At 53.8% G+C, this 26,707-nt stretch overlaps 1 protein-coding gene across 5 annotated transcripts in view; it reads left to right on the top strand.

Annotated features, from left to right (window-relative positions):
* Positions 1-4,378: 4,378 nt before the first annotated feature.
* Positions 4,379-26,707, top strand: part of NFIX (nuclear factor I X) — a 70,176-nt gene continuing 47,847 nt past the window's right edge. Inside the window, exons 1-2 of one of the 5 annotated variants that reach the window (XR_012155685.1) lie at positions 4,427-4,684; positions 5,379-5,559. Coding sequence is in view for 1 of the 5 variants with exons in the window: in XM_073318193.1 (XP_073174294.1) it covers positions 4,655-4,684 (30 nt within the window). In the remaining 4 variants the exon portion in view is untranslated. Of the gene's footprint in view, positions 4,685-5,378; positions 5,560-26,707 lie in introns of those variants that run through there. The other 4 variants (XM_073318193.1, XM_073318187.1, XM_073318189.1 and 1 more) reach the window with 4 other exon arrangements.

Here is a 26,707-nt window from a genome sequence, read left to right as displayed (position 1 = left end):
TTTGAGAAATTGTCTGTCAAAATATTATCCAAATTCACTGCTCAAAATCCAATCCAATTTGTAGATTGATGCAGAAATGTTTCCAAATAAATAAAACGATTGCCATCCAAATCTCTCCTTTTGTTTATTTTTTAGATTATAGATTTGTTTTTAAAAAATCACACCGTATAGGGGGAAAATGCAATTTCGTTTCTAAAATAAGCCAAAACGCCAAGATCTAATTCAGGTAATGAAATATAACACCTGCCCTATCAATAAATCTCCTTCAGAAATAACATGCAACATTTGCCCCTTCTTTAGGGTTGAAAGAAATTTTGTCTAGATGCACAGAGAAATCTCTGAATCAGCAAATGAGGAAAAGTCATCTCTCTTTCTCCCTGTTATTTACAAGCAAGTTGATTTTAGCAGTGCGAAAAAAAATAGCAAAGTTTTAGCGTGAAAAGATCTACCAAAGCTTTCCTGGGCAGAAAAACAAGTGCAATTACTTGCATTTGAATGGCTGAGAATCGTTAGCTTCTCAGTTTCAAACTTGTTAGGAGGATCGATCCATAGTTTGCCATCTATTAAACCAAACTGATTTCTTCCTGTTCAGGCATTTTCAGCAAGACTGAAGATCCATCATGTACATAACGCGCGTCAGTTTCAGGTCTTTTTATTTTGTAATCTTTAGAAAAACGACTAAAGCCTATCCAGCAGAATGAAGTTGATTGTGTATTGGTTTGTGCGGATTTCACTGAGGACTACGAGCAGCTTTTCCCCATCTCATGGGTTTTTGTTATGCTGCTGACATTTGTTTATTGGGTTTAATGGCAAAGCCACAAAAAACCCTTCTTAGTTATATACCAGCTCGAATTAAAAACACAGCGATCTCGGATTGAAATGCTGGTTTGATCTGGACTTGCGATCTGTACTTCCGCAGATGTTAATTTTCGAAGTTATCCACACCCGCATTGTGCGGTTCAGACACACTTGTTCGCTAAAGTGGAGTGAAACTTCCATGTGAATTTGGTGCAACTCGAACAGCTCGAGCATCGATACTCAGGGGCTCTCCAGAGCGTTTAGATTCACGCATTAGTCACTGCAGGCAGACGGGGATCTACATGGATTGCGAGCAGGTTAATCTTTAAAAATCAGAATTCCGTAGGAAGATTTAGGATTTGGAAGCGACAGACCCAGAGATCCCAAGTTAGGAATGTGTTTCTCTGACGCTAGCTTTCAAAACAGCTCGTTCTGTCCCTTCCAAGGAGTAGCCTTTTTCTAGTCTCTCGCTTTAGCTTTGCGCCCTATTCAGAAAAAAACAGGCAAACCTATTTTCAGACCAAAGGAGTGCGAGGTTTGGAGGGACAGTTTTCAGGGTTTTTTAATTCTTCTTTTCGCGCCCCTTCAAACTTGCCAGCGACCCAAAACTGCGGAAAGAGGGGAAGGAAACCCATGTCTATTCATTGACCCCCCTCAAAAAGAATTAACATCGAATTTTTTTGGGGGGGGGTGTTGGAGTTTGGAGGGAGTGGACACGTGAACAGTATATTGCAAAATGCTGTAAGTGTTTTTCTCTTCAGAAAAATATACAAAAATAACCACCCTGTATTTTTGCAACCGATCAAAGAAACATACAGATTCACATGCTTGCGTGAGGCAAGCCCGCCTTGCATGCGATTGTGTGCCACGCGAATTAGCGCCTGCCTAGATGCCTATGCAGCCCTGCTTTGCAAATTTCAGCTCAAGACTGTTTCCTATCAACAATGGAATCTGCTTCTTTTATCTGGGAGCTGTTTAAAAATATTTTGGGAGCAGCAAAGCAGAGCCTTATTTGCAATAATTAGTATTATTAAGGCTGACACCAAACTACTACCAAGCTGCCTACTTAACTTGGGAAAGTTAGAATGTCAAGATGGATTAGGATCTTCATGGCAATTTAATTAGAAACTCAAACAAATTGGGGAAAATGCAAACAGCCATTTGTTAACCGCGTCTGAGGATAAACACAGGATGTATCAGAACAAGGGAAAGGTTTGTTTTAAATAAAGGTTATTATCCCGCTGGGTGACATGTAATAAAATGCCTCTAACCAGCAGATTCAATCTGTTATTATGTCGTGCAGCAATTCTTCCCCTCTGGCTGCTGCAGGCACCGTCCAGGGTGAAGACCTGTTTGGGTATTTGCAACATCGCCTTGGCCCGGAGAGCCCAGTTTGAGGTTGCAATAAACGAAGGTGAAATCTGCATGATCTCGTCATGTTTCGGTGCATTATCCGCTCTCCTTGGGCGACCAGGGCACTTGGGCAGTTAGCCCGAAGTGGGTGACACCTCGGATCTTGAGACAAATTGACAGTGGAGGGGTTTTACCAAGAGGTTAAATTACACCTCCCCCGAGTGGTTTTTTGTTTTGCTTTAAACCCCACCGCTTCCCAGAACTGTTTCCTTGGGTGTTTCTTTAAAGTGCTCCTTGCAAAGTGAATTGTTTCAAATCTTTGCACCGTCGGCCCCCCAAAAATATGTCTCGGTTCTAGCTGCGGGGGGGGGGCGGTGTCTTTTCACAGACAAACCCCCACCCAAATGCAGCCAAGATATTTGCTTTTTCTTACTGAAAACTCAGCGGTGAGTGGAACCGAATTTCCCAACCTCCTCCCCAAATAGCTACCAGTCTCGTCTGCCATTTTGCACAAGTAATGCAAACCCCTCTGTTTGCATCCCATTTTGTAGCTCGGTGACTAAGTTCGATACTGGATCCTGAGGGGACTTTTTATAGCAGGCTGCTTCCTTCCCCCGCCCCGAAGAGCTTTGGTGGATACACTTCAACAGGCAGAGATAAGCTTTACAAATAAGCCACCATTGTATATGTACATGCCGGTTTTCCGAAGGCAGCGTACAGGTTAGACACAGCCTGACAAGTATTTAGAGAAGGGATAAACTCAGCTGCTGTTTAATTTATAACCCAATGCCTCCTGTCCCTCTTGTTGCACCAGAAAGAAGCCAGCTCCACACCCATCCATCCACTCCCTTGGTGACTCAATTGATAAGCCACTAACCTAATGAATGACACCACTCAGCCACTGGGCGGATGTGCCGGTGATTAGCCGGGCTAGATGAAGGTAAAGGGGCTTTTCCTCACCACCTGTCTGAGTAAATAAACAGACCAGCCCCCCCCCGCCCCCAACCACCCTGGCCGCTGAATCGCTGCGGAGAGTCAGGCCAGACCGCGGGTGTCCAGACATGGCTCTGGGGCGGCGGGGGAGCTTTAGCTCCGAGCAGGTGGCTGGGGTTTCTCCCCCCGCAATGTTGCAACTCTACGGGGTCTTTCATCCCCCCGCCACTGAAATAAACTTGGGGTCCGGATTAGTCTGGGGGGGGGGGGATCTCCAGACTTCACTTCTTTGCACAGGGTGTCTCGGGCCATCTAGCGCCTCTGGTTGCTGGTGCCTCGGTTTTAAGCCGAGGAAAGACTCCAGCGAGCGTCGGATCTGCCTGCGGCGGGGAGCGAACCCGTGTTTGACAAGCCGCTCGGCTCCGAGGAGGGAGAAGCGCGCGCCCGGCTGCGGGTCCCACCTGGGTACCCCTCCAGGGGAGCGGCGCTGGGGGCGGGGGGGGGTTAGTAAGAAATCAGCCGAACCCCATCCAGCGGGACTGAATCGGAGTGTGTGTCTCTGGACACGTTGTAAAGATTTCCCTCTGACCCCCCCCAGCAGGAAATAAAATGACCCCCCCAGCTTTCTAATTAAAAACAGACAATATTTTTATTTATTACCCCCCCACGCCCCTAGCTCAGGGCCCGATCCTTTCCCCTTCCATTGATTGCAATAGTGCAGGATCGGGCCCTGGCTGGGGGGAGGTGCGGAGCTCCCCTGCTCTGCGCTTCTCTCTCCGCTCCCCCCGGCCGCTTTTCCTTCTCTCTCCTCTCCTGACTCCCCGCCCGGGGCTGCTGCTTTCCCAGCCCCCAAGTGCCCGGCTCTTAACAATTCACTCACGGCCACAGCTCCGCCGCCCGGGCTGCTGCTCGCCCCCAAAGCAGGGTGCTGGGCTCGCCCCCTGCCCTGGCCTGGCCTCTCCCCCCAGCCGCGCCAGGGACCCGAATAAAGCGCCCCAAACCCATGGGGGGGGGACCTAAACAAAGCCCCCCCCCCGGCCAGCTTGCCACACAGCTCGGCAGCAAACTTACTGCAGGCTTCACGTGCAGAGACTTTCCCCGCTCTGCCCCCCCCGGCAGTGCGCCGCGCGAGCTGGAAGGGTTGCAAACCCGGGCGCACGGAAGGTGGCACGGCTCCAGGCTCTGCAGGCCAATCTCCTTCCAACTCGAGCGAGGCGTTAGAGTAAAAAAGGGTCCCGCCGAGGAGGAAGGAGCGAGAGCCCGAGACGCGCCGATCGCGATTTTCTTCCCAACGTCAGGCGAACCCCCCCCCCATTTGTTTTTCCTCCTTTTCCCTCCCCCCCGGTTTTTCCTTCCCTCCTTCCCGGGCCGATCGGGAACTGCGCGAGGCTCGCTCGCCGCTCTCGTCAGTATTTTTCCTTCTCCTGCTTCCGCTGTAAGAAGTCGAAGGGTTTTGTGGAAACTTGAGAGCAGGTTTTTTTCCTGTCTGTGTGTGTGTTTTTGTTTTTGTTTTTGTTTTTGGTTGGTTTTTTTTTTTTTTTTAGGCGAGAGGGGGAAAAATGAGTTTCTGATGTTTGGCCAGTTTCCCTGCACCATAATGGTACGTGCCATGAGAATCAATAATTTCCTCTCTTATTAATACTTTCCCTTCCAACGCAGCGAACAAGAGCTCTTTGTATTCTGCACATCGAACTCTGCTTGAGCATTTTGCTTCTGCTTTTACTTTACAAACTCCAGGGAGGGAAGGGAGAAGGGGGGGGGGAGGATTTAGAGATGGTGGCTTGACGGTGAGTGTGATTTACAAAATCGAGAAGGGGTGATGGGCAGAGCCAGATCCTAGCAAAAGGGGCAGGGGTTTGGGAGGAGAAACCAGGGAGAGAGAAATGACCAACCGACTCTCAATGATTTTGCTTTGGGGGCTTGTAGCTCCTGGCTTTAAAAATGGAACCGGTCTAGTCCCCTTAGCCCCTTAAGATGAATTTGCTTTAAAAAAAATGTCACCACACAAGAACTCTTCCGAAACAACATCAAAATAACCCCCCCTCCCTTCCCTTAAAAAAACCCCCAACCCCAGTGGTCAGGTCAAATCTGGGTAGGTGTTTCCATAGACAGAATAATGTAATATTGTAACAGTAAATGTCTTACTTGTCTTGAATGAGTCCGTGTGGATGCCGAATGAGAGTGTGGAAAGATCACATATGAGATGACAGGACGTTGTGTGTGTGTGTGTCACAGGGAGGTTCGGCAATTGTTTGGGCTTCGTAAAAAAACAAAAGGGCTACTATGTTTCCAAGCCTCTTTCTAAAGGGCAGCTTGACACCCCCAAACCTCAAAGCTGTCGGGTGAAGAGATCAGATGCTTGGAGAGGCTGCTCAGAGAAGAGGAGAATTGCCTGAAAAGAGAATTGTACTAAATTGACCCTACCCTGTCCTGGCTTGGGAGTCAATAGGGTACTGCTCATTTTCTAGGACACTGGTGAGTGTGTGTGTGTGTGTGGGGGGGGTTTCTTCAGCAGGGATCGTGCTGCCGTGACTCTGATTTCTCAGCAAGTGGGAGCCCTTTTGGGGGGATAAATCGAGTGGCCTGGACAGTTGAAATAAGACAGAGGTTGTGTTTAAAGCCCATACTGAAGAATTATCAAGGAATAGGTTCCCCTTTTTTTGAATGAGAAAACCTCTCTTACCAGTGAGAAAACCTCTAATTTAACAGCATTTGCAGCTCCAGGGAAACCGTCTGAATGTCAGGTTTAGCACTGTTAACAAAAATTAAATTTCCCCTTTTTTGTGTGTGCGCTAAGCCCACACCCCCCCTTACGAAAATAAATAAACTAAGAGAACACAATTAAGCAATATTTTTATACTGGGGTGAGTTAGATAAAGTCCAGAGCACTTGGTATAAAGCCAAATTTTATTCCAATGTGTGGATTTGTTTTTTATTTCTCCCCAATGAGATAAAAAGCAAATGAAATTTAGGGAGGACAAAAAAAGAAAAAGAGGGAAAGAAAAGCAACCACCCGCAAATGATTTACTTTCCTGGATTGGTTTTATTCGTATTTTGGGCTGGTGGAATGTCAGCTGTCAGCGAAGAGGGTCTGGCTGTGTGTGTATGAAGGAAAGTGGCAGATTGCTGCAGGAAAATCCCCCCGGGTACGTGAATTCAGGAAGAAACCAGGCTCGCACACCTTCAAAGCAGTGGCCAGGAATCTAAGGTCCTGTTGCCAGGGGGGATTTTTTAGCCAGAACTGGAACAAAGCCGTTAGTTAGTTAGTTAGTTAGTTAGTTAGTTAGTTAGTTAGTTAGTTAGTTAGTTAGTTAGTTATTGCAGTGGCAGGGGCAGGACTTATTATTTGTAAAGCGTCGTTGCCACGTAGCCAGGTCCTTTTCTGAACTGCGGATTGCAAAAAAAGCCTTTTGCCCCAGGTGCCGTGGGCTCGGAGAGAGGTGATAGCTCGTGAGCGACTGCGGGCCGCCTTGGGGACGGCAGCAGGACAATTCGCCCTGCTCTGTTTCGGGGCAAAGGAGTAATGCCGCGGGACTTGATTTAATAAAAATCGGGGGGCAGCCGTTTTGATCTACGTCTTCCCCGTCCTCGGTGCAACTCCGTTGTGCTTGTCCGATTGCTAGGCAGTGAGGAGGGGGAGAAATGGATCGTGGCTTTCCTGCCTGTCTCGTGGAGGAGAATAAAAATGGGGATTTGAAAATACCGACAGCTGAATTCAATCTTGGCTGAGCTGTGTTTAAAATAGTGAACTTCCTTCCCGGTTGAACTGAAGATTGAGCAGAGATGTTGTCCGTACAGCTTGGCCAAGGACGCAGCCTTTACTGCGGTGTCTATATAGGATTAGCTGGATCTCCAAAGGTGCCATCTGAGGTTGGTCCCCTGTAGTGCGAGGTGCTGTGCAGATGGCCAGGGTCAGTTCACAAGAGAAAATTCCTTCTTCCTGTAAAGATATGTGCACGTGCTTAATGCGACGCGTTGTCCCGAGCAGGAAGTTAATGCACTCCTGTGTAGGACAGGATCAGGGCCTAATGAACAAAACAGACAAAGCCTGGTTGAGAAGACGGGAAAATGAGGCCCAGAGACATTCAATGATTTGCTCAAGGTCACCCAGGGACTGTGGATTCAACCCGAAGGTCCTGTGTGTCCCAGAGCCTTAACCTGTAGTCTAGAGAGACAGATACATGAAGCAAACCAAAAGCTACCTCGTTTGAGACACTGCGTTTTGGCACATTAATTTCATTTCCTATTGCAGATAGAGAACAAATGTAAAATAAGCAAACACAAAGGAAGCAGATGCACCTTGTGTTCCTATATCTTGGTAAACCTATGGATGAGTTTTTGCAAAGCTGCTTTATTTTGTAGCTACGTGAATTTTAGCTCATATTGGGAATGGAGGCGGAGGTTGGGGGAATGCCTTGATGCATCTGAAGGAAAACAGCTGCAGGTGTGTGAAATAATTCATATCCATTCAGATACCTCTCCTTTTGCCAACAATCTTCCTTTTGGCCCATCTTGCAATAAAGCCCAGCACATTGTGCGGGGAGGGGGAGTGCAGGGAGGGGGGGTGTTAATTTGAACGTAAGCCATTGATATTAAGGAACAAATGCACTGAGCTCTCATAAACCCATTGCATATTGCATAGGTGGAATAGGACTGGCTGTTTGGAAATCTTTGTTTAGAGGGAAGATCTGGCCTAGAGTGATCATTGGCTAGTTGGCAGGAAGCTGAGATGTTGGTAACAGTAACAGAGTTTCTGAAAAGTCATCAAGAAGAACATTTTCAAAAGTGCCTGAATGACTTAAGATCCTAAATCCTATAGGCTTTCAGTGAGATTTAGGCTACTAAGGGCCAGATTTCCAAAGGTATTCTGGTGCTTACAGACACAGACGGGCAGCTACAAAAGCTGGAAGTCAGTGGGAGTCTCAGTATTTGGGAGGATTTGGGGCTAGTTGCTTTATCTGCATTGGGAGGTGCCTAAATACATTTGAAATATGGTCCTTCACAACAAAAGTTCCATTGGAAGCCAGTAGCATTTAGGGGTCTAAGAGCTTAAATCACGTTTGACAATTGGTCTAAGCTCTTAAGTCACCTAGAGTACATCTCTGCGGCAAGCAGAGAGCCGCAGCATGGCCATGGCTGGCCCTGGTCCGGTGGCTCAGGCTCGCGGGGTTTGTGTTGCGGGGGGGATAAAAATCGCAATGGAGATGTTGTTTGGGCTCTGGGACCCCGCAAGTGGGGAGGGTCTCATAGTCAGGACTCTAGTCCAAGCCCAAATGTCTACATGGCCATTTTTAACCTTGCAGCCCTGAGTCCCCTGAGCTGGAGTCAATTGACCCAGGCTCTGAAACTCGGTGCTGCAGGCTTGAGGCCTAGATGAAATCACAGGGTCAGATTCTCCTCACTTCATGTGGGGTGGCCCCACGGCAGTCAGTGGGGCTTGGTCGATAACCTGAGAGAGTGGGCTTTGGCCTTTTTTTGGGGGGGAGAAGTTTGTTGGCTGTTTCTCTGTGGTGGACTCTCTATATGCAGCCGTGGTCCCTGTGTGCTGTAGCCAGAGGTGGATCAGGGGCTCGAGGTCCTGTTGCTGTTGAGTGTCATGTTGCAGGTCCCCTCGGTTCTGATGAATCTTGTCTGGGTTAATCCTGTGATTGTGCGCTGGGCCCGCGTGTTAAATTTTGCACCAGCCTCCTGCGGAGATTGGTGCAAAAATGAGGGCATAGGGTCATGTCAACTGACAGAAGACAACTAAAAACTGGGGCCCAGATCCAACACGTTATTGAGGCTCCTAATGTCCGCTGAAAGCAATCAGAGGAAATCCAGTAGAATTTAGGAGCCCAAATACCTTGGTGGATCTGGGTGTGGGTGGCTAGAAAAGAAACTGATTTTACAGCAGTGACCCCAGCGCGGTTCACTAAGGCAGTAGCCAACAATGGCTTGTTGGTCTATTAAACACCCTTCTTAAACAGCCTGATGCTGTACCTGTTACTCCTGTAAAAGCCTTTGCTGAGGTTGCTCAAGGGAGTGAAATTTGCAAGCTGAATGAATGAATGGGGCTAACCCTGCCGTCCTTGCTTGGGCAAGGCTCCCGCCGGCATACCTGCCTCAAGCATCTCCGACCAGGAACTAGCCTGGTGCTTCTAGGTGTCCGGTCTCAAGTGCTCGGCAGAACTGGCTTACGGCAGCGCCGGATGCGGCAAAACTCGGTGTAGAGCGGAGTCTGGTCTGGGAGGAGCGGCCAGAATTGAACGCGCATTCAGGCCGCTTGTGCGTTCAGATCCGGGCCTGGGCTGTAGGGAGTGACCTCGTGAGCTGTGAAATTAACCAGGGCCCGCGCCCTCCTGGGCTCAGAAGGGGCACGATGGAGGGCTTGTTTGCTGGGGTGGGTTTCACCAGGAGTAGAGCTGACCTGTGCAGGGGGGAAAGGCAGCTCTGCCTCACCGCTAGGTGCTGGGAAGCCAAGATTTCTTATTTTAAAACGGGAACATCTGAATTCAACCAGTGCTGTTAAAAACAAGCGGAATATCCAGTTCAGATCTGGAGGGAGTGAGAGGTTTCTTAGAAATTGGCGGGGTGGGGGGTGGAAGCAATTCCAAGGAGCCGAATCTAAACAGAGCCGAGATTTTGCTCCCTGCAAAGTAACTTTTGCTGCCTCCCGAACTCTTGCCTGGCTCTACCTTCAAAGCATATGCAACCCCAGTGTATTTTGACAGAAGTCTCTTTCTCTGAGCTGCCTGGATTCACACACACACACACACAAAAGTGACACTTCCCCTCCCCCCCCCCCCGCCTTTCCCCTCTTGGCAAGTGCTAGTGTGAATCTGAGTGGAGCAAAGTTCAAGAGGCTGCGTCAGTTGCAAAACAGCGTTGCCCCTAATGGAGCGCGGGGGGTGTGAGTGTGAGTGTGTGTGAGTGTGTGTGTGTGTGAGTGTGTGTGTGGATTTTCGACAGATTTGGCAAAAGCCGATTTTTATATATATATAATCCAAAAAAAGCTTGAAAACACCTAGAAATGTGGGTATGTGGGAGTTGTAAAATTCCAAATACCTTGCGATTTTATGTATTTTTTTTTTAGCAAAATAAATTAGATGCCTTTTTAAGGGGGGGAATAGGCACATTTGTGTAACACAGCCCCAGCTCGTTGGATTACGAAAGCCGTGTCAGGCTAGATGACCAGAACGGCCAGGAGGTCACCCCTGTATCAAAGCTGAAAGATCTCAGCTTGAGGAGAACCACATCTACATTCTTAAAATCCATATTTAAGGTCTGAAACAAAACCTGTCTGATTTTTCCCTTTCCCAAAGAAGCTGGACGCTCAGCAGTTCCACAGATTTCTGTGAGGTTTGGGGGTGCTCAAAACCTTCTGAGAAGCAGGTCCAGTTTGGGTCTTGAGCCTGGAAGTACTTACTCATGCACGTACATTTACTCAAGCGGGCGCCCCTCCGGTGCAGAATATTGGCTTGAATGGCTAATCATGTGCAAGGGGGCTGAAAGCAGAGGAAGGTGGTCTGGGACTAGGGCTCTCGCTTAGGACTTGTGAAATGCGGGTTCAAATCCCTGCTCTGCTGTCGGCTTCCTGTGTGACCTTGGCGAGTTGCTTAACTGCGTTGTGCCTCAGTTTCCCCCATCTGTAACATGGGGATAATAGTCCTGCCCCGCCCTCCAAGGAGGCTGGAGGATAAATACAGTAAAGAGAGTGAGGCATTGTGAAATCTACTGCTGAAAAGTCTCTCTAGGACTTATTGTAGGGCAAATAAGGGATTGCAGCCTGCAGCTGGGTTTAGGTTGTCTTGCTTTGAATGTTTTTTTGGCCTCAAACATTCCAGAGGTGGGGCTCAAGTTGTGAAGCGCAGGTGGGAAGATTTGTCACCCCAAATTCGGGGACAGTTCAACATAGGGCCTCATGCTCCCCTCGTTAGAAAGGCAGGAGCCGGTTGCAGAAGGTGGCTTTGGCTTTGGCCCACCTTTCACACCCAGCCAGGGCCCAAGGGGATTTTAAAATCGAGGCCAGGGTGGCGGGGGGAATCTGTCTGTCGATGGAGAATGCTGGGATTTCGGATCTCAGCGTCTGGCAGCGAAGGCTTCCATTGTGAGTGCCGGGCTGCAATCGTCGGCGGCCCGTTCCCTTCTGCCTGTTGCGAAATTATTTGGCTCCCGGTCTCAGGTTTTAAAACGACGGCCAAGCGTCCGTATGGCTGCTTCGTGGCTTTCGGCGCTGACAGGGGCACAGGCCTGTGTGTGTCCGCGCCGTTCCGGCACACCCCGAGCGTTCCTTCCCCAAAAAGCCAGCCCAGTCGCCTTCCTGCGCCCCCCGACCTTAGGCCTTTGATGAGCCTCTGGTCTGGTCTGGTTTTTATACCAGGCTCATCGCCGTCACTTGTACGGGCCAGCGTTTGAACAGCCAAGGCACCCCGCAACATCGGGGCTGGCATCCCCCCTCCTCATTCACAATTTGCCAAGTTATTTCCCCTTTTCTGGCTGGTCTGAAGTTTTCTCGATCCAGTCCTGCCCCTTGCCAGGGAAAAGGTGGGATGGGGACTTAGCCTCTAATAATACAGTATCTCCAGGATTTCCTCTGGAGAAGCCACATTTCGGGTTGCCCCGGGAAATGGTGCAGAACACCTGCTTTTGTTTCTCCCCAGAGGTGGCTGCCTTTCAGTGGTTGTCGAAGATGTGTCTAATTTGCAGCGCTGTTGCCGAATTGTTTGATGGGGGGGGAGGGGTCAGAAAAAATGAAAACATTTCAGTGTTTTCATCTTGAAAGGGCGTTTCCTTTCGAAAGTGCCTGGCATTTTATTAAAAAATACAAGTCGAAATTGTTTCAAAGAGGCTGAAATGGAAATGAACCCTCTTGATGGTGGCGACACAAAATGCTTTGTTTGACCTGAAATTAGATTTTTATTTTGCCCCTGCGCTTCTCCATTGGCTGGGCGTTTTTGGAAATGCTCATTTTCGGTCTGCCCCGAAACTCTTTCCCCCACCCCGACGTTGCCAACGAACCTGCCGCCCCGTGATTCACCCTGCTCCCGTGTAAATGTAAAGCCACGAGGGGCCTCCTCACAGCGCGTCCAGAGGGCCCCCCCGAACTAGATACCGCCTCCGAAGCTCTTCAGTCCTGCAGACAAAGGCTCAGCCAGAGGCAGCGGCTGGAAGTTGAACCGAGACCCGTTCAGACCGGGAATGGGGGGCGGATTCTTAACAGGGAGAGGAATCAACCATTGGAGCGAGTGGCTAGTTGCGCGCTGGATTCTCCATCGCTTTCAATCGGGAGGAGACGGTTTCCTGAAGGACAGGCTCTAATAACGCCAGGATTTATGGCCTTGCTACAGCAATTGGTGTGCGGGATCCTGTGGCCCGCGCTAGGCAGGTGCGGGGGACAGAGGAGCAGAGAGTCCTGTCCCTTCTGGCTGTAACCATCCATGAACTAGATACCATTTCTCTGAGCTTGTGGGTGGGATGGGTTTTTTTTGGGGGGGGGGGGTTTGCAGCTACTTTTTAGGAGACAAAACTACAATATGTTACCCCAGTGAAAACTCACATTTAACTTTTTTCTCCCATGTTACGAAGTAACATTTCTTAAAGTGGTTGAACCCAAAACTAAAAAAAACAAAACAAAACTAATTTAGTCACTCTCAGGAGACCTGGGCTGGGTTCATTCGATCCCTCTCACTCCCTTTCTCTCCATCCAGCTCTTCGTGCTCTCATTATCCTAGTATGTGTTTTATAAGCAGCAGCGTGATACAATGGGTGTTATAAAGGGAGTTGAGAGAGCTGACTTCTGTTCCTGGCGCTGCCACTGGCCTGCTGGGTGCCTCAGTTTCCCCATCTGCAAAATGGGGAGAATGATGCTGCCCTTGTTTGTACAGCAGTGTGAGATCTGCTAATGAAAACTGCGATAGAAGAGCTAGGGATTGTTGTTGTTATTTTATTCTTCTTCCCCATTGACCAGTATTGCCGACTCTGGCGCTTTGGTTGGAAAAAAAATCTCTCGCTTAAAATCCTTTCCTGGAAGCCCCATCTCCTGGCATCTTGGAATTTCGATGGAATCTTGGCTTTCGTTTACAAAAGTGAAATTTAAATAAAATGAGAGGGGAAAAATACCCATTTCTAGCCCTATTGATTGTGCAGAAAATCTTGAAAGCGTGACCCCAAAGGCAAATTGTTATTTTCTTTAAAACATTTCATGATTTTAAAGCCCAGCTCCCCGTTTTTTAGGGCAGGGTCTGCCTCCAGATTTATGCGGTGTTTATTCTCTGTAGGGGGCAGCGTCTGGTCATTTTCACTCTTTCTGTCTCTGAATTGTTTTCACTCTCTGATGCCAAAGAGTAAAATTGACCCCCAGCTTATGGTCTGTCCCCCAACTAACTCCCAATAAAAGAACTGGTTTGAGGGCTTATGGAGTACTGGGACCCTAAGATGGGTGAATTTCACCCCCAGTGAATGTTACAATATGTTCAAAGGGGCTAAAGAACAGTTGTGATTAAGAAAAACAAAGTCTTAGTGATTTTTTTTAATTTAACTTTTAAAAGTTAAATTTCATTTGGGGCCTATGCCATTTCTCAGTGCCCATTTAATAATGATTGTTAGTATTAGATCAGGGCCTCCATTGTGCCAGGCAAGCACTGTACGGACACACAGTGAGAGACAGTCCCTGCCCCGAGGAGTTTACTGTTACATTTGTTTACAACCAAGGCCTGGTCCTATGAATGAGGAACAAACGGAGTGGCTGGCGGGGTCACTGATAAAATGGGGGAGAGGCAGCAAGCCAGAGAGATTGTGTGATCTTACACATGGGCCCTGCTCTGGGTGTCAGAACACCAGGATTCTGTGCCCACCTCTGTGGGCAACCTTGGGCAAACCACTTTGAGCCTCAGTTTCCCCTCACAGGCATTGAGTGTGAGCTGGGTAGGGACCGTCTTTTACTCAGTGTCTTTGCAGCTGAGGGTCTGATCCTACTATAAGAAGAAGAAGCTGGGTGAGCTTATTAGGAGGTGAAAAGCTGGGCAAAATTATTGGATCTAAACTTTCTGGGGGTGAAAAATACAGATTTGACGACCCTCCAACATTTTGCTAATTTGTGTTGGTTTTGCGGCACTATTTCCATTGGGGAAAAAAAATTAAAACAAAAATCCCCCCCACACACCTAAATGCTTCAGATTTTTGATTTAAAACAAATTTTTGTTTCAAAATGGCCTCCTTTGATTTTTTTAAAAGTTCAAAGAGGCTCAAAATTGAAGCGAAATGCTTAATTTCGAGTTGACCAAACCATTTCGTTGGACCTAAAATGTGTTTTTTCTCCCTCCCCAAATTTTTAGATTTTTGGGGGGCAAATGTCATTTTCGGTTCAGCCCCAAATGAATTCCTCCCTCCGCGTTTTCAGAACTGGGAGTGAACCAAGAAACCCTTGTGTCAGCCAGCTCCTCCTGCAGGTAGGGTTTAGAGCTGTGCTAAATGCCTGGATCCCCATGGGAAATAAGGGCTTCCCAAGGAGCTTAATCATGGGGAGAGAGACATTTTGCATCTGTCCCAGGGTGCATGCCCTCAGGGCCCGCGGCAGCAGCCCCTGAATTAGCATGGTGAGGACGTCAGATTGAGTGGGAGCCTTTGATGTCACTTATGATGAAGACAGGGAATTTCAAGTCCGGGCCATAAGACAGGTCTAGGGGCTAATTGGCACGCTAGGCTTGGAGTGCCCACGTCGCTGGCTCTCTGGCTGCGGGGTGGGTGTTCCCTGATCCCACGCCCAGTCTGTAAGATCTGGAGGGGAGTGGGGTCTCGTGTGTTAGAGCGGGGGTGCAAGGGGGCTGGGGTCTGCTTCCCGCCCCATTGCTGCCGCGCTGTGTGACCTCCGAGGGCCTGACAGGTCCGCCGGCTCCCCGTTCCTCAGCGTCCCCATGTCTAAAGAGGACGAGGACGCTGCATGGCCGAGGAGGGGTGTGGTGGAGGGGTTAGTTAAACCCAGGGAAGAGCTTTTGAGCCGGGCAGAGGGAAGGTGTCTGCGAAGGGTTGGCTGTCTTCTGTGCAGAGGGGATCCCGCGGGGGCAGACGGACTCTTTGATTTATTGTGTTCATTACACCAGGTTGGCAGATTTGTCCCCTGTATTTCAGGCCTGGGCAGGGCTGGTTGGGCAGAGACTGGTGAGAAAGTTGCCTCAGAGGGACTCAGTTACTGCAGGTGCCGGGGCTTGGCTCGCAGTGTTTCGGCGGGACCGAGCCATGAGTTACTGATCTGCAGCTTTGGCTAGTTGGGGACGGGCTGTGCCCATCTCCCCAAGGGAGGAAAGATGGTGTAGCTGTGAGGATGCCACCGTGGGCGTGAGACCGGCGTTCAGATGCCTCAGTTTCCCCACTTGTAAACTGGGGGAATTACCCAGGAAAGGGGCGGGTTCTCCATCTCTTGCTGCCCTTCTGGGAGGCGCTTTGGTTCCTGGGCTCAGGACAGGGGGAACAGGCCGACGTCGATTGCTCGCTGCTGGTCAAACTGGTGGATCTACTGCTACCTCTGGCAGAGAGGGGTTCAAAGTGTGGGGCTCTCCTTTGCGGTGTGAATAGAAACGGCCAGCTCAATACAAATACCCTTTCCCCCTCAGTTCAGAGATTCTGCCCCCTCCATTAACAGCCCCGCCACCCGCTGCAGTTTTCACATCTCGGCCACCTGATGGGGATCCCCTGCTTCCCAGCCTGACGTGCCCCAGGGGCGTCTGGCGGGATTGGGGCCCGGAACGGGCTTGTTCCTGGTCGCCCGGCCAGGGGTTTCCCACTCTTGGATCGGAATGAGGAACTGCAGTGTAAAAGCGGCGGTTAGTGAAAGTGGTGCAACTGGTGATAGTTTTGGTGCTGGGGGGGGGAAGCTGGGGGGTGGGGGTCTGATCTGTGGGGATCGCTTTGCTTTCCCATACACAGTCCCCTGTTTGTGCCGCATCACAGTCCTCCCTGCTCCCCCGTCCTCTCTGCGCCCCAGTTCCCCCCCACCCTGCACCCTCACAGCCCCTCTGCTCCCCCATCCTCTCTGCGCCCCAGTCTCCCCCACCCTGCAGCCTCACAGCCCCTCTGCTCCCCCATCCTCTCTGCGCCCCAGTCCCCCCCACCCTGCAGCCTCACAGCCCCTCTGCTCCCCCATCCTCTCTGCGCCCCAGTCCCCCCCACCCTGCAGCCTCACAGCCCCTCTGCTCCCCCATCCTCTCTGCGCCCCAGTCCCCCCCACCCTGCACCCTCACAGCCCCTCTGCTCCCCCGTCCTCTCTGCGCCCCAGTCCCCCCCACCCTGCACCCTCACAGCCCCTCTGCTCCCCCATCCTCTCTGCGCCCCAGTCCCCCGCACCCTGCAGCCTCACAGCCCCTCTGCTCCCGCATCCTCTCTGCGCCCCAGTCCCCCCCACCCTGCACCCTCACAGCGCCTCTGCTCCCGCATCCTCTCTGCGCCCCAGTCCCCCCCACCCTGCACCCTCACAGCCCCTCTGCTCCCCCATCCTCTCTGCGCCCCAGTTCCCCCCCACCCTGCAGCCTCACAGCCCCTCTGCTCCCGCATCCTCTCTGCGCCCCAGTCCCCCCCACCCTGCACCCTCACAGCGCCTCTGCTCCCGCATCCTCTCTGCGCCCCAGTCCCCCCCACCCTGCACCCTCACAGCCCCTCTGCTCCCCCATCCTCTCTGCGCCCCAGTCCCCCGCACCCTGCAGCCTCACAGCCCCTCTGCTCCCCCATCCTCTCTGCGCCCCAGTCCCCCCCACCCTGCACCCTCACAGCGCCTCTGCTCCCCCATCCTCTCTGCGCCCCAGTCCCCCCCACCCTGCACCCTCACAGCCCCTCTGCTCCCCCATCCTCTCTGCGCCCCAGTCCCCCCCACCCTGCACCCTCACAGCCCCTCTGCTCCCCCATCCTCTCTGCGCCCCAGTCCCCCCCACCCTGCACCCTCACAGCGCCTCTGCTCCCCCATCCTCTCTGCGCCCCAGTCCCCCCCACCCTGCACCCTCACAGCGCCTCTGCTCCCCCATCCTCTCTGCGCCCCAGTCCCCCGCACCCTGCAGCCTCACAGCCCCTCTGCTCCCCCATCCTCTCTGCGCCCCAGTCCCCCCCAACCCTGCACCGTCACAGCCCCTCTGCTCCCCCATCCTCTCTGCGCCCCAGTCCCCCGCACCCTGCAGCCTCACAGCCCCTCTGCTCCCCCATCCTCTCTGCGCCCCAGTCCCCCCCACCCTGCACCCTCACAGCCCCTCTGCTCCCCCATCCTCTCTGCGCCCCAGTTCCCCCCACCCTGCACCCTCACAGCCCCTCTGCTCCCCCCCCCCCGCTCAGTGCTGCAGCTGCACACGATCACTCGACCCCCCCCGCCACCCCCACATTCCCATACTCAGTTGAGCCCGGCACAGTCTCTGTTCGAAAGCGGAGCCGGCTCCGAGTCGAGCGATGTCCCTCCCCAGTCCCCGGGGCTCCCCCGTCACCCCCTTGCTAGTAAAGATATTTTCTTATTAAGGGGGGGGGGACAAAGTGGAGGGGCCTTCAATCTGTTCCATATGTTGGACGAGCCTGGTTTCAGATTTAATATTTTCCCGCTCCCAACAACAATAAGGAGCCCGAGCCAAGTGCTATATTGTCGGAGGAAGGGTTGGCTCGAATATGTGACCTGGCCCGGCCCGGGACTGTCCCCCCCCGTCTGTGGAACAAATCCCGTGCGCGGAGACCCCGGCAGCGTTTCCTTCCCGCTGCGGCGGGAATCCGGAGCGGGAAGGGCTCGCCGGGAAGGCCCCGGTGCCGGCCGGGGCTGGTAGATTTCCGACCCGGACCGGCCTGGTCCCGGCTGGAGAGCGGCTGCCGGGAGCCCGTCTCGGCGACATTTTCCACCCCAAACGTCCTTCCCCTTCGAGACACCGCCTGGCGCTGGCCCCTGAGCCGCTGGAGCCCCGGCCGCTGGGCAGCTCCTCTCCCCACTCCCCCCCAGGCGCAGAAGAGGGTCCCGTCAAACCTGGGGCCTCCCCCGCCTCCTCTCTCTGATGTCCTGGACCCACCCCGGCCCACAGCTTCATTCTGGTCAGTTTCTGAAGTTTTGATGGGGCCAAAAAAAAAAAAAAAAAGCCACCCCCCCCTTCTGCTCCCCCAGCAACCGACCCCCCCAACAGGCTTGATTCCCCCCACCGGAAAATGTGGAATTTTTTCATGAAGTGGGGGGTGCCCGTGTGGAAATATTGTCCAGCCAGCTCCGTTAATGACTCGTCATGATCAAAATATCGGCGAGAGAGAAACGAACAATATTCCGTTGTAACTGGGGGGGGGATATTCACTCGTTTGTCCCGTCCAAGTAAATAATATTCTCCATTTCAGAGCCCCGCAGTCGCAGATGTGGCGTAAGAGCTTCGTGGGGGCAGATGAGCTTGGTCTCTCCTAAGAGATCAGGTTAAGCCCTGAAGCTTTAGCTCCCAGGCTGTCCGGCTTGGTGGATAAGAGCACTGGGATCCCGGACACCTGGGTCCTATTCCCAGCTCTGGCGCCGGTCTGCTGGGCGACCTCAAGTCAGTCGCTTCGGCCCAGCTCCTCCAAGGGGTCGCTGGTCTCACTTGCCGGGTCGTTGATCCGGAGGTCGGCGGAGACCGGAGGCCGTTCAGGGCTGGGCAAAATTTTGCAACCAAAACTTCTTCTCTGTTAAAATCGAAATGTAATTTTTTTTTTTTTCAATTTTGGGATTCTCCGAAAATGCTGAGAAATGGTGTGTCGGGTTTGACCCCAACCCATGTTCAAAACCTCATTTGCCAGGACTGGCAACGAAGCAAATAGCCCACCATTTGCCCCGCTGGGTTTAGTATCTATTCCTTAGGCGCCGGACGGCCGCAGCGAGGAACCCCGGCCACGGACCGGGACCCTGTTGGGCGCGGCGCTGTACGAACATCTAGTCTGAAGGCCACGGGGGCGTCCCTGAAGTTACGGAGACAAATGCCCCCGATAGAGTGTAACAGCGCGCGGGGAAGTGACAGGGGGGCAGCGGGGCCGGTCCCGAGTGTGCCTGATCATGCCACCCCTGAAATCGCGAGACCAACTTAAAGATCACGAGCTCGGCTTTAAAAGAATCAGTGCTTGGCTTTTTGGGCGTGGCGCCATTCAGAGGGGGTGGGAAGGGGGCTCTCTTGCAGCCCCAGGGGCTGGAAACGGACTTTGAAAAACGACTGACGCCTGTAATCTCACGACTCCCGGAGCTGGGGCTTTAAGACAAATCAGGGTGGAGAGTGGGCAGCACTGAGTGCGTGGGTGAACGAGGGGCAGCTGGGAGAACGGTGCAGGGCTTTTGGCTCCTTTATCGGTCGATTGGTTGCCCGTGAATTTACCTTTGGACCCAAATGAATTCTCATCCCCAGGCTTCTTAAGACTTGACAGGCTTTTCGCCAGTTAGGCGGCGTTTCCCATGTGCACATCACTCCGCAAAGGTGACGGTCCGGCTCTCTATATAACCCCATGCCCACCTGTCCGTCCGTCTGTCTGTCCACGTGCTTCGCTCGCTCCTAGCACCATCGTGCGGGAGTGCTGGCAAGCTGCAGAGCGCGCCCGCGGGTGGGGCGCTGGAAGGGGAGGCAAGAGACGCGGGTTCGAACCCCGGTTCCACCACTGACCTGCCGAGTGGCCTCGGGCAGGGCCCGGTGCCGCTCTGTGCCTCAGTTTCCCAGCTATGACCTGGGGATAATGGACAAGGCTCCTCACCTTCATTTGTGAAGCACCTTGAGGCCTCTGGAAGGAGCCCTAGGGGGTCTGCGTGGTGCCTGGGTCCAAGGGCTCCCCTATGCGTGTAGAGCCCCAGGAAAAGGACAGGAGGGGCCCAGGGATTGAAGGGGGAAATACCCAGCGAACTCTGGCAAGCGACCTGCCCCCCAGCTGCAGAGGGAGGTTAACCCCCCCCCACCTAGGTCCCTGCCAATCTGACCTGGGGGGGAAATTCCTCCCTTGCCCTGCATAGGGGGATCAGTTAGACCCTGAGCATGGGGGCAAGAACCACCCAGCCAGCACCTGAGAGAGAGACTGCCAGGTGCCACCTCAGAGCCCTGGCCAGCCCTGATGCTTTGGGGTAAGGAGAGAACCCCGCTCCCCATCCTGGGCCCTGCCCCCCATCCCAGGGAACCCCACCATGGGACTACCCTGCTGTAATACATGTGATTCATAATTAATACGGAGTTAGTCAGGTCTGCTCCGGCCATGCTGGGTGCTGACTAACGGTTAATTGCTGCTCCTTTCAGAGAGGAAAGCTTGGGTGTTTTCATTGTCTGGGTAGTGACAGTTTCTGTTCAGCAAAGGCCCAGGGCTGGGCTAGCAGGGGGCGGCGGGTCGGGGTTGAGGGGCACCACGGAGCTGTGTGTATGGGGGGAGCCCAGGGCTGGGCTAGCAGGGGGCGGCCGGTCGGGGTTGAGGGGCACCGGCTGAGCTCTGCATGGGTGATTTGCTTTCTCAGAATCCCGCATCCACATGGCTTTTGCCATGGCTGCTTTACTGGGAATCTCCAATTCACCCCCCAGATGAAGAGCTTTAAAATAAAGAGCCACCTCCCCCACTGCACAAAGTGCTGGGGGTGGGGGGCGGGGCGGGGAGGCGCCAGGAGCATGGCACGGAGCTGGCAGGTCTGGGCACAATGAAACAGACACTGGTATCAGAGGTTTGGCAGTGAAGAGGGATTGGGGGGGAGGGGCACAGATGGTCTCTCTTTCCCCCCCAAAGGTGAGGAGGTGGGCGGGGCAGGCCTGGAATGGGGGTGCTCTCAGCTCACACAAGTCGGGCAAGGGAGAGGGTTACCCAGTGGCCTCCCCCTTTGGCAGTCATGCCACTTGGAGACTGAGGGTGGGTGAGAGGGGTGGGCCGGAGAGACCCTGCCGCCTTCCGTGGCGTGTTGTAAAACCCGCCCCTTCCCGGGCCTCCAGCTGCCCCCCATCCCCCAGCCGGCGGCAGCTCCTGGCATGGCTGGGCATTCTTTGGGCATCAGCCCAGTTAGGAGGAGCTGGGCAGGGGCACAGCTGTGAGAGCTGAGGATGCCCCCCCCCTCCGCACACAGGAGGAGCAGAGGGAGCAGCCTGTGGAAAGTTGAAGCCGTTTTGAGTGCGTGGGGGGGGGTGTCGTTGAGGTCCCTGAAACCAGACTCAGCTGGGGGGAGAGACAGGCTTGGCTAGTGTAGACGGGCATCGGGAAAGCTTCTTACAGTGGTCTGCCGGTGCCCCTCAATCCTGACTCAGAGCCCCACTGCTATCCGAGCCCTGAGCTCCCCATTTCCCCGGGTGCTAGAGCGCTGGACTGGGACTCAGGACATTTGTGTTCTCTTCCTGGCTCTGCCATTGGCCTGCTGGGTGACCTTGGGCCAGTCGTTTCCCCTTTCTGTGCCTCAGTTTCCCTGTCTGTACAATGGGGATCATGCTCCTAACCTCCTTTGTAAGGTGCTTTGAGATCGACTGGTGCAAAGGGATGATGATTACTCCCCAGCACATTCTATCCTCGGGGGTGGGGGAGGGAAGGGTTGTTCCTGGCCCCTTTGTTGGCAGTTGTGGGTGGGGACAGATGGTAGTAAGGGCTGGACTAAGAGATGGTGTGTTTCATAGACCTCACTCCCCTCCCAGAGCTGGGACCAGAACCTCTAAACCCTCGGCCCCACTCCCATTCCAGGGCCAGGAGTCCTGACTTGAGGCCGAGCCCCGGCCTGGAACCACTGTCACTTTGGGTTTGATTTATGCCTGGTGTTAATGCAGCGGCAGACCTGAGATACCAGCTTGGCATGGTGCGGGGCACACACAGCCACTCCCGAGGGGTCGGGAGGGGTCACTGTCTAGGGTTCATTCTTTCCTTGGCCTCTCCACCAGTGGGGAAGCGCAGGGAGCCTTTGAGTGGTAAGACTGAGACCCCTTGAACTCAGAGCACTGGCACTTGGGGGTCTGCAGCTGGGTTGGTGGCTGAGTTGGGGCTGCAATGCATGAGGGGGATTGTGGGGGAAGTGCACCCCCTGGAGCCTGCCCCAGAGGGGCTCTCATAGGCCCTGCACCCTGCTTTGTTCTACTGGTTGGGCTCCCTTGTGGCTTGGAGGGGCCTGGGGAGTTACCCCAAATTTTGGGGTCTGGGTGGTTTGCCTTAAACCTGAGATCAGTGCCCCCTCCCCCCAGCAGGCTCAGATCCACATGGGATGGGGGTAGGGAGCAGCCCTGCAGCCCCCTGGGTGGGATTGGGATGGCTGGGGGTGTGGATGCTGGGATGGCTCTGGCTCAGGGATCTTTCCATCGCTCACTCCACTGGAGGTACCTGGCACAGTGCCCCCCTTGCGCCGTGGCATGCTGGTAATCACAGGTTCCTCGCAATGGCTGGATAATTGTGACTGAGTTGATCCAAGAGTCATTAGTGTCCCCGCAGACACCTGGGGAAGGGGGCTGCCTTGGGATCGTATCAAGATTGGGGAAATTCCCGATCCCCCCACTGTGTGGGACCTTCCGTGGCACCTTGTTCATCTCCCCCTCCTGCGTGGGTCCTCCCATGGCACCTTGTTCATCTCCCCTTGCTGTGCGGGTCCTTCCGTGGCACCTCGTTCAGCTCCCCTTGCTGCGCGGGTCCTACCATGGCACCTCGTTCATCTCCCCCTGCTACGTGGATCCTTCCGTGGCACCTCGTTCATCTCCCCCTGCTGTGCGGGTCCTTCCGTGGCACCTTGTTCATCTCCCCTTGCTGTGCGGGTCCTTCCGTGGCACCTCGTTCATCTCCCCTTGCTGTGTGGGTCCTTCCGTGGCACCTCGTTCATCTCCCCTTGCTGTGCGGGTCCTTCCGTGGCACCTCGTTCATTTCCCCTTGCTGTGCGGGTCCTTCCGTGGCACCTTGTTCATCTCCCCCTGCTGCACAGGTCCTTCCGTAGCACCTCGTTCATCTCCCCTTGCTGTGCGGGTCCTTCCATGGCACCTCGTTCATCTCCCCTTGCTGCACGGGTCCTTCCGTGGCACCTCGTTCATCTCCCCTTGCTGCGCGGGTCCTTCCGTGGCACCTCGTTCATCTCCCCCTGCTGTGCGGGTCCTTCCGTGGCACCTCGTTCATCTCCCCCTCCTGCGCGGGTCCTTCCGTGGCACCTCGTTCATCTCCCCTTGCTGTGCGGGTCCTTCCGTGGCACCTCGTTCATCTCCCCTTGCTGTGCGGGTCCTTCCGTGGCACCTCGTTCATCTCCCCCTGCTGCGTAGGTCCTTCCGTGGCACCTCATTCATCTCCCCCTGCTGTGCGGGTCCTTCCGTGGCACCTCGTTCATCTCCCCCTGCTGCGTAGGTCCTTCCGTGGCACCTCGTTCATCTCCCCCTGCTGTGCGGGTCCTTCCGTGGCACCTCGTTCATCTCCCCCTGCTGCATGGGTCCTTCTGTGCACCTTATTGGCCTTCCCCCCCCGCCCCTCGAGATGTACCTATTTCCTATTCCCTGGGCAATGCTGCCTGGGAGCCCTCTGGCCCGACTGCCGCCACGTGGCACAGGGCCTTCTGTCTTGTGCAAGCGTTGGGGTGGCATTGCCGAATGTCCCGACCCTGGTCCTACAGACCGTGGGCACTGGGGCACCAACAAGGAAAGCTTTACCCGCTTCTGTTGGCTGGGCTGAGCCAGGACAGCTCCCTCCAATTGCTGTCCTCATGCGCCAGTCCCTGCATGGCGTGTCTCCTTCGGCACCGAGTGGCGACAGATGGCAGGGGAAGCAGCTCCCCCCACTCTGCCCCGGCTCACCGGGCCGGGTGCCTGAATTAAAGCTGAGCCCCACTCCCTGGCAGGCTTGGTGCCGCGGCAAGGCGCTCAATAGAACAAGGGAGGCGCAACAGCCGCGTGCCAGCCCCTCCCCAGAGGGGGCGCATTGCTTGGCACGGGCACTGCCTGGTGCTGTGGCAAACAGCTGGGCTCGCAGTTGGAAAATGGGGCCGCCAGGAGGTGGGGGCAGCCCGTCTTTGTGCCAAGGCCTTGCAGTAGAGTTAATGGAGAGGGTGATGCCTGGGTGCCAGGGAAAGGAGGTAGCTCAATGGGGGCTTGTATCTGAGACCTCCCCCGCCTCAGCCCCCCATGTCGGCGGGGGTGGCTGGTGGGCATTGGGGGAGCTGGGCCCGGCAATGGAGGCAGCCTGATGCCAGCAAATTCCTCTCCTGGGGGATACCAGACAGCCTGTTGGGGCGGGGTGAGCCTGGGTCACGGCTGGCCAGGCTGGATTGAAGCTGGTGCCATGTGGAGGGGAGAACCCCCATTCCTCCCATCCCGAGCCTGCCAGTCCCTGGGGCCAGATCGGGATTGGGGCCAGCGCCCCCTAGAGGGGAAAAGCCCCATGTGTTAGGTGAGCTCCTGTCCAGGTTTTCCCAGGATTGTCCCTTTTTGGACGTAGCTGTCTTGGATAAAATGGGGTTCTGTATCTCACAGGTGGCAGCCCTACCCATGCCCCATTTCCCATCTCCCTGAGCCACCCAGTCCCTCTGCTGTGGGGCCGGATTGGAGCCAGTGTCCCCGAGAGGGGAAAGGCCCCATGTCTCATTCCTCGCTTCCCAACCTGTTCCCCTAGACTCCAGCCTGATTGGCACCTTCCACTCTAAGGTGTGTCCCTCCCCCCTTAGCTCACTGCCCAAGAGGCGGATGGGGAGGACCCAGGCCAGCTGAACTGGCATTGACCCCAGGTAGGCAGAAAACTGGATTCTATTGCAAAGAGTAGGAAGGGGGGGTGGGGTCTGGAGCTGAGAACAGGGGGCTGGGTGTCAGGACTCCTGGGTTCTATCCCCAGCTCTTGGGGGGTGTAGAGGCTGGGGGCGGGGGTAGAGCTGGGGGAGGGGAGAGGCTGAGAGTCAAGGTTCTTTCGTTCTCTTCCCAGCTCTGCCCTGTAACTCACTGTGATCCCTTCATTGCTCTTTGCCTCAGTTTCTCTATCTGTAAAAGGAGACTGATTTTTCCCTACTTTGTGAGAGTGTGTGTGGGGGTTGGTGCTGAGGTGCTCGGGGCAGATAAGGAGCCAGACAGAGGTGGGCGGTTGCCCATCTTATATCTGGATTGCCTTTTCTCTGTGCATAGTCCCAGGACTTTGACAGGCCACTTGCCTCCCATGTGAAACTGAGACCTAGGCTGGGAGTTGGGAGAGGGGCTGATGGACCTGATTCCAAGCAGGTCCAGGCACCTTGGTGCCTTCAGCCCCAGCACAGAACCCAGCCTGAAAGACCAAAAGGCCAAGCCAGGTCTGGGTGGACATTTCCCAACGCACGGAGGCAACAGTGCTCAGGTCCTTGGTCTTGTGCCAAATGAAAGGCACCTCATGTGGCCTCTCTGGGTGTGTCTACACTGCAGCTGGCAGCAAGCCCTCCAGCCAGGGTAACCAGATTCACGGTAGCTGCCTGGAGGTCAGGTGGGCCCGAGCTGCCACCGGAACCGCGACATACACAATGCTTGTCCCTCGCTCGCTTGCATCTGTCTCTCCAGGGTTGCTCCCAGCTGCAGTGCAGACGTACCCTGGGGGACTGGGAGGGAGATGGGCTTACCCATAAGGCAGGAATTCGCCAGATTTTGGGAGGTATTCCCATCACGGAAAGTCAAAATCGCAAATTTCCGTGAACCGAAAATCTGAAAAAAATCACAGAGGTTGGGCCAAGCGAAAGGAGATCTTTGGGTAAAAGCTCGAACCGTTTCCTTCCCATGTCGGCCTTTTTCAAAAACCAGCTTTACATTTTTTGAACTGTGAACTAACTACCATTGCAAAATGCAAAAGTGGTTTTGAACTTAAAAATGGACCGTTGCATTTTGCCAATGGCATGCCTTTAAAACCCCCAAAAAACAGAATGAGGAATTTGTCCAGAGCAACCTATTCCTGGGAAATGTTTTGCTGTTGACAAATCAACATTTTTTCCAACAAAACATCATTTTATTGGAAAATTCCTAACCTGTTCTACACCTGTGTGTGTCTCTAGGACACCTCCTGTGCATGTGTGTGTTGTGTATTGTGGGTGTATCTTCTGGGTGTACTCTGCATGTGCTGTGTGGGTGTGTATCTTGTGTGTATCCCGCCTTTGGGTGTATACTCTGTGTGTGTGGTGTCATCTGTGTCTGTGTGTGTTTGTGTGTATCTTGTGTGTGCCTGCATAGCTAGTGTGTGTCTTGTCTGTGTGTGTATCCCCTGTTTGTCCTGTGTGTGTATATCCATTTTCAAGAGAGTAAAGTCAAACACAAACTGCAGTGAGGATTTTACATACAGGGAAACATACACTCCCTCAAGCTCCCCCCCCCCCATTTAGTTAAAATGTCCAGTCTGGATAAAGGGGCAGCACAGGGACCTGTCCGCTCCCTCTGTCCGCTCCAGTCTGTTGAGTGGGGGTAGCCTTTTCCCCTTTCTCCCTTCCTATCCCTCTCCCACCCGCTCACCTTGGCAGCTCTTGGATCTGTGCTTGAAACCCTCTCTCTATCTCTGAGCTCCCCCACCTGCCCCCCCCCTCCCCAGTTTCTGCCCCAGCAACTCAGAAACAAAGCAGGGCTTTCAATTGGGGATATTAAGATGAAACTTTAGCCCTCTTCCCTCCTGGTAATTCTAAACGCCCTGCTTCGAGTTGCAAGTGCACTGTTGTCTCCTGGAGCAAATGGGGTGTGTGTGTGTGTGGCGGGGAGGTTAGCGAGTGTCTCAGCAGTGGGGCACTGTTGGAAAGAGAGGGCAT

This window comes from Lepidochelys kempii, chromosome 20, assembly GCF_965140265.1.
Source record: "Lepidochelys kempii isolate rLepKem1 chromosome 20, rLepKem1.hap2, whole genome shotgun sequence".
Taxonomy (NCBI): domain Eukaryota; kingdom Metazoa; phylum Chordata; order Testudines; family Cheloniidae; genus Lepidochelys; species Lepidochelys kempii.
The sequence above is the reverse complement of the archived record's forward strand: the minus strand, read 5'-3'. Positions and strand labels throughout refer to the sequence as shown.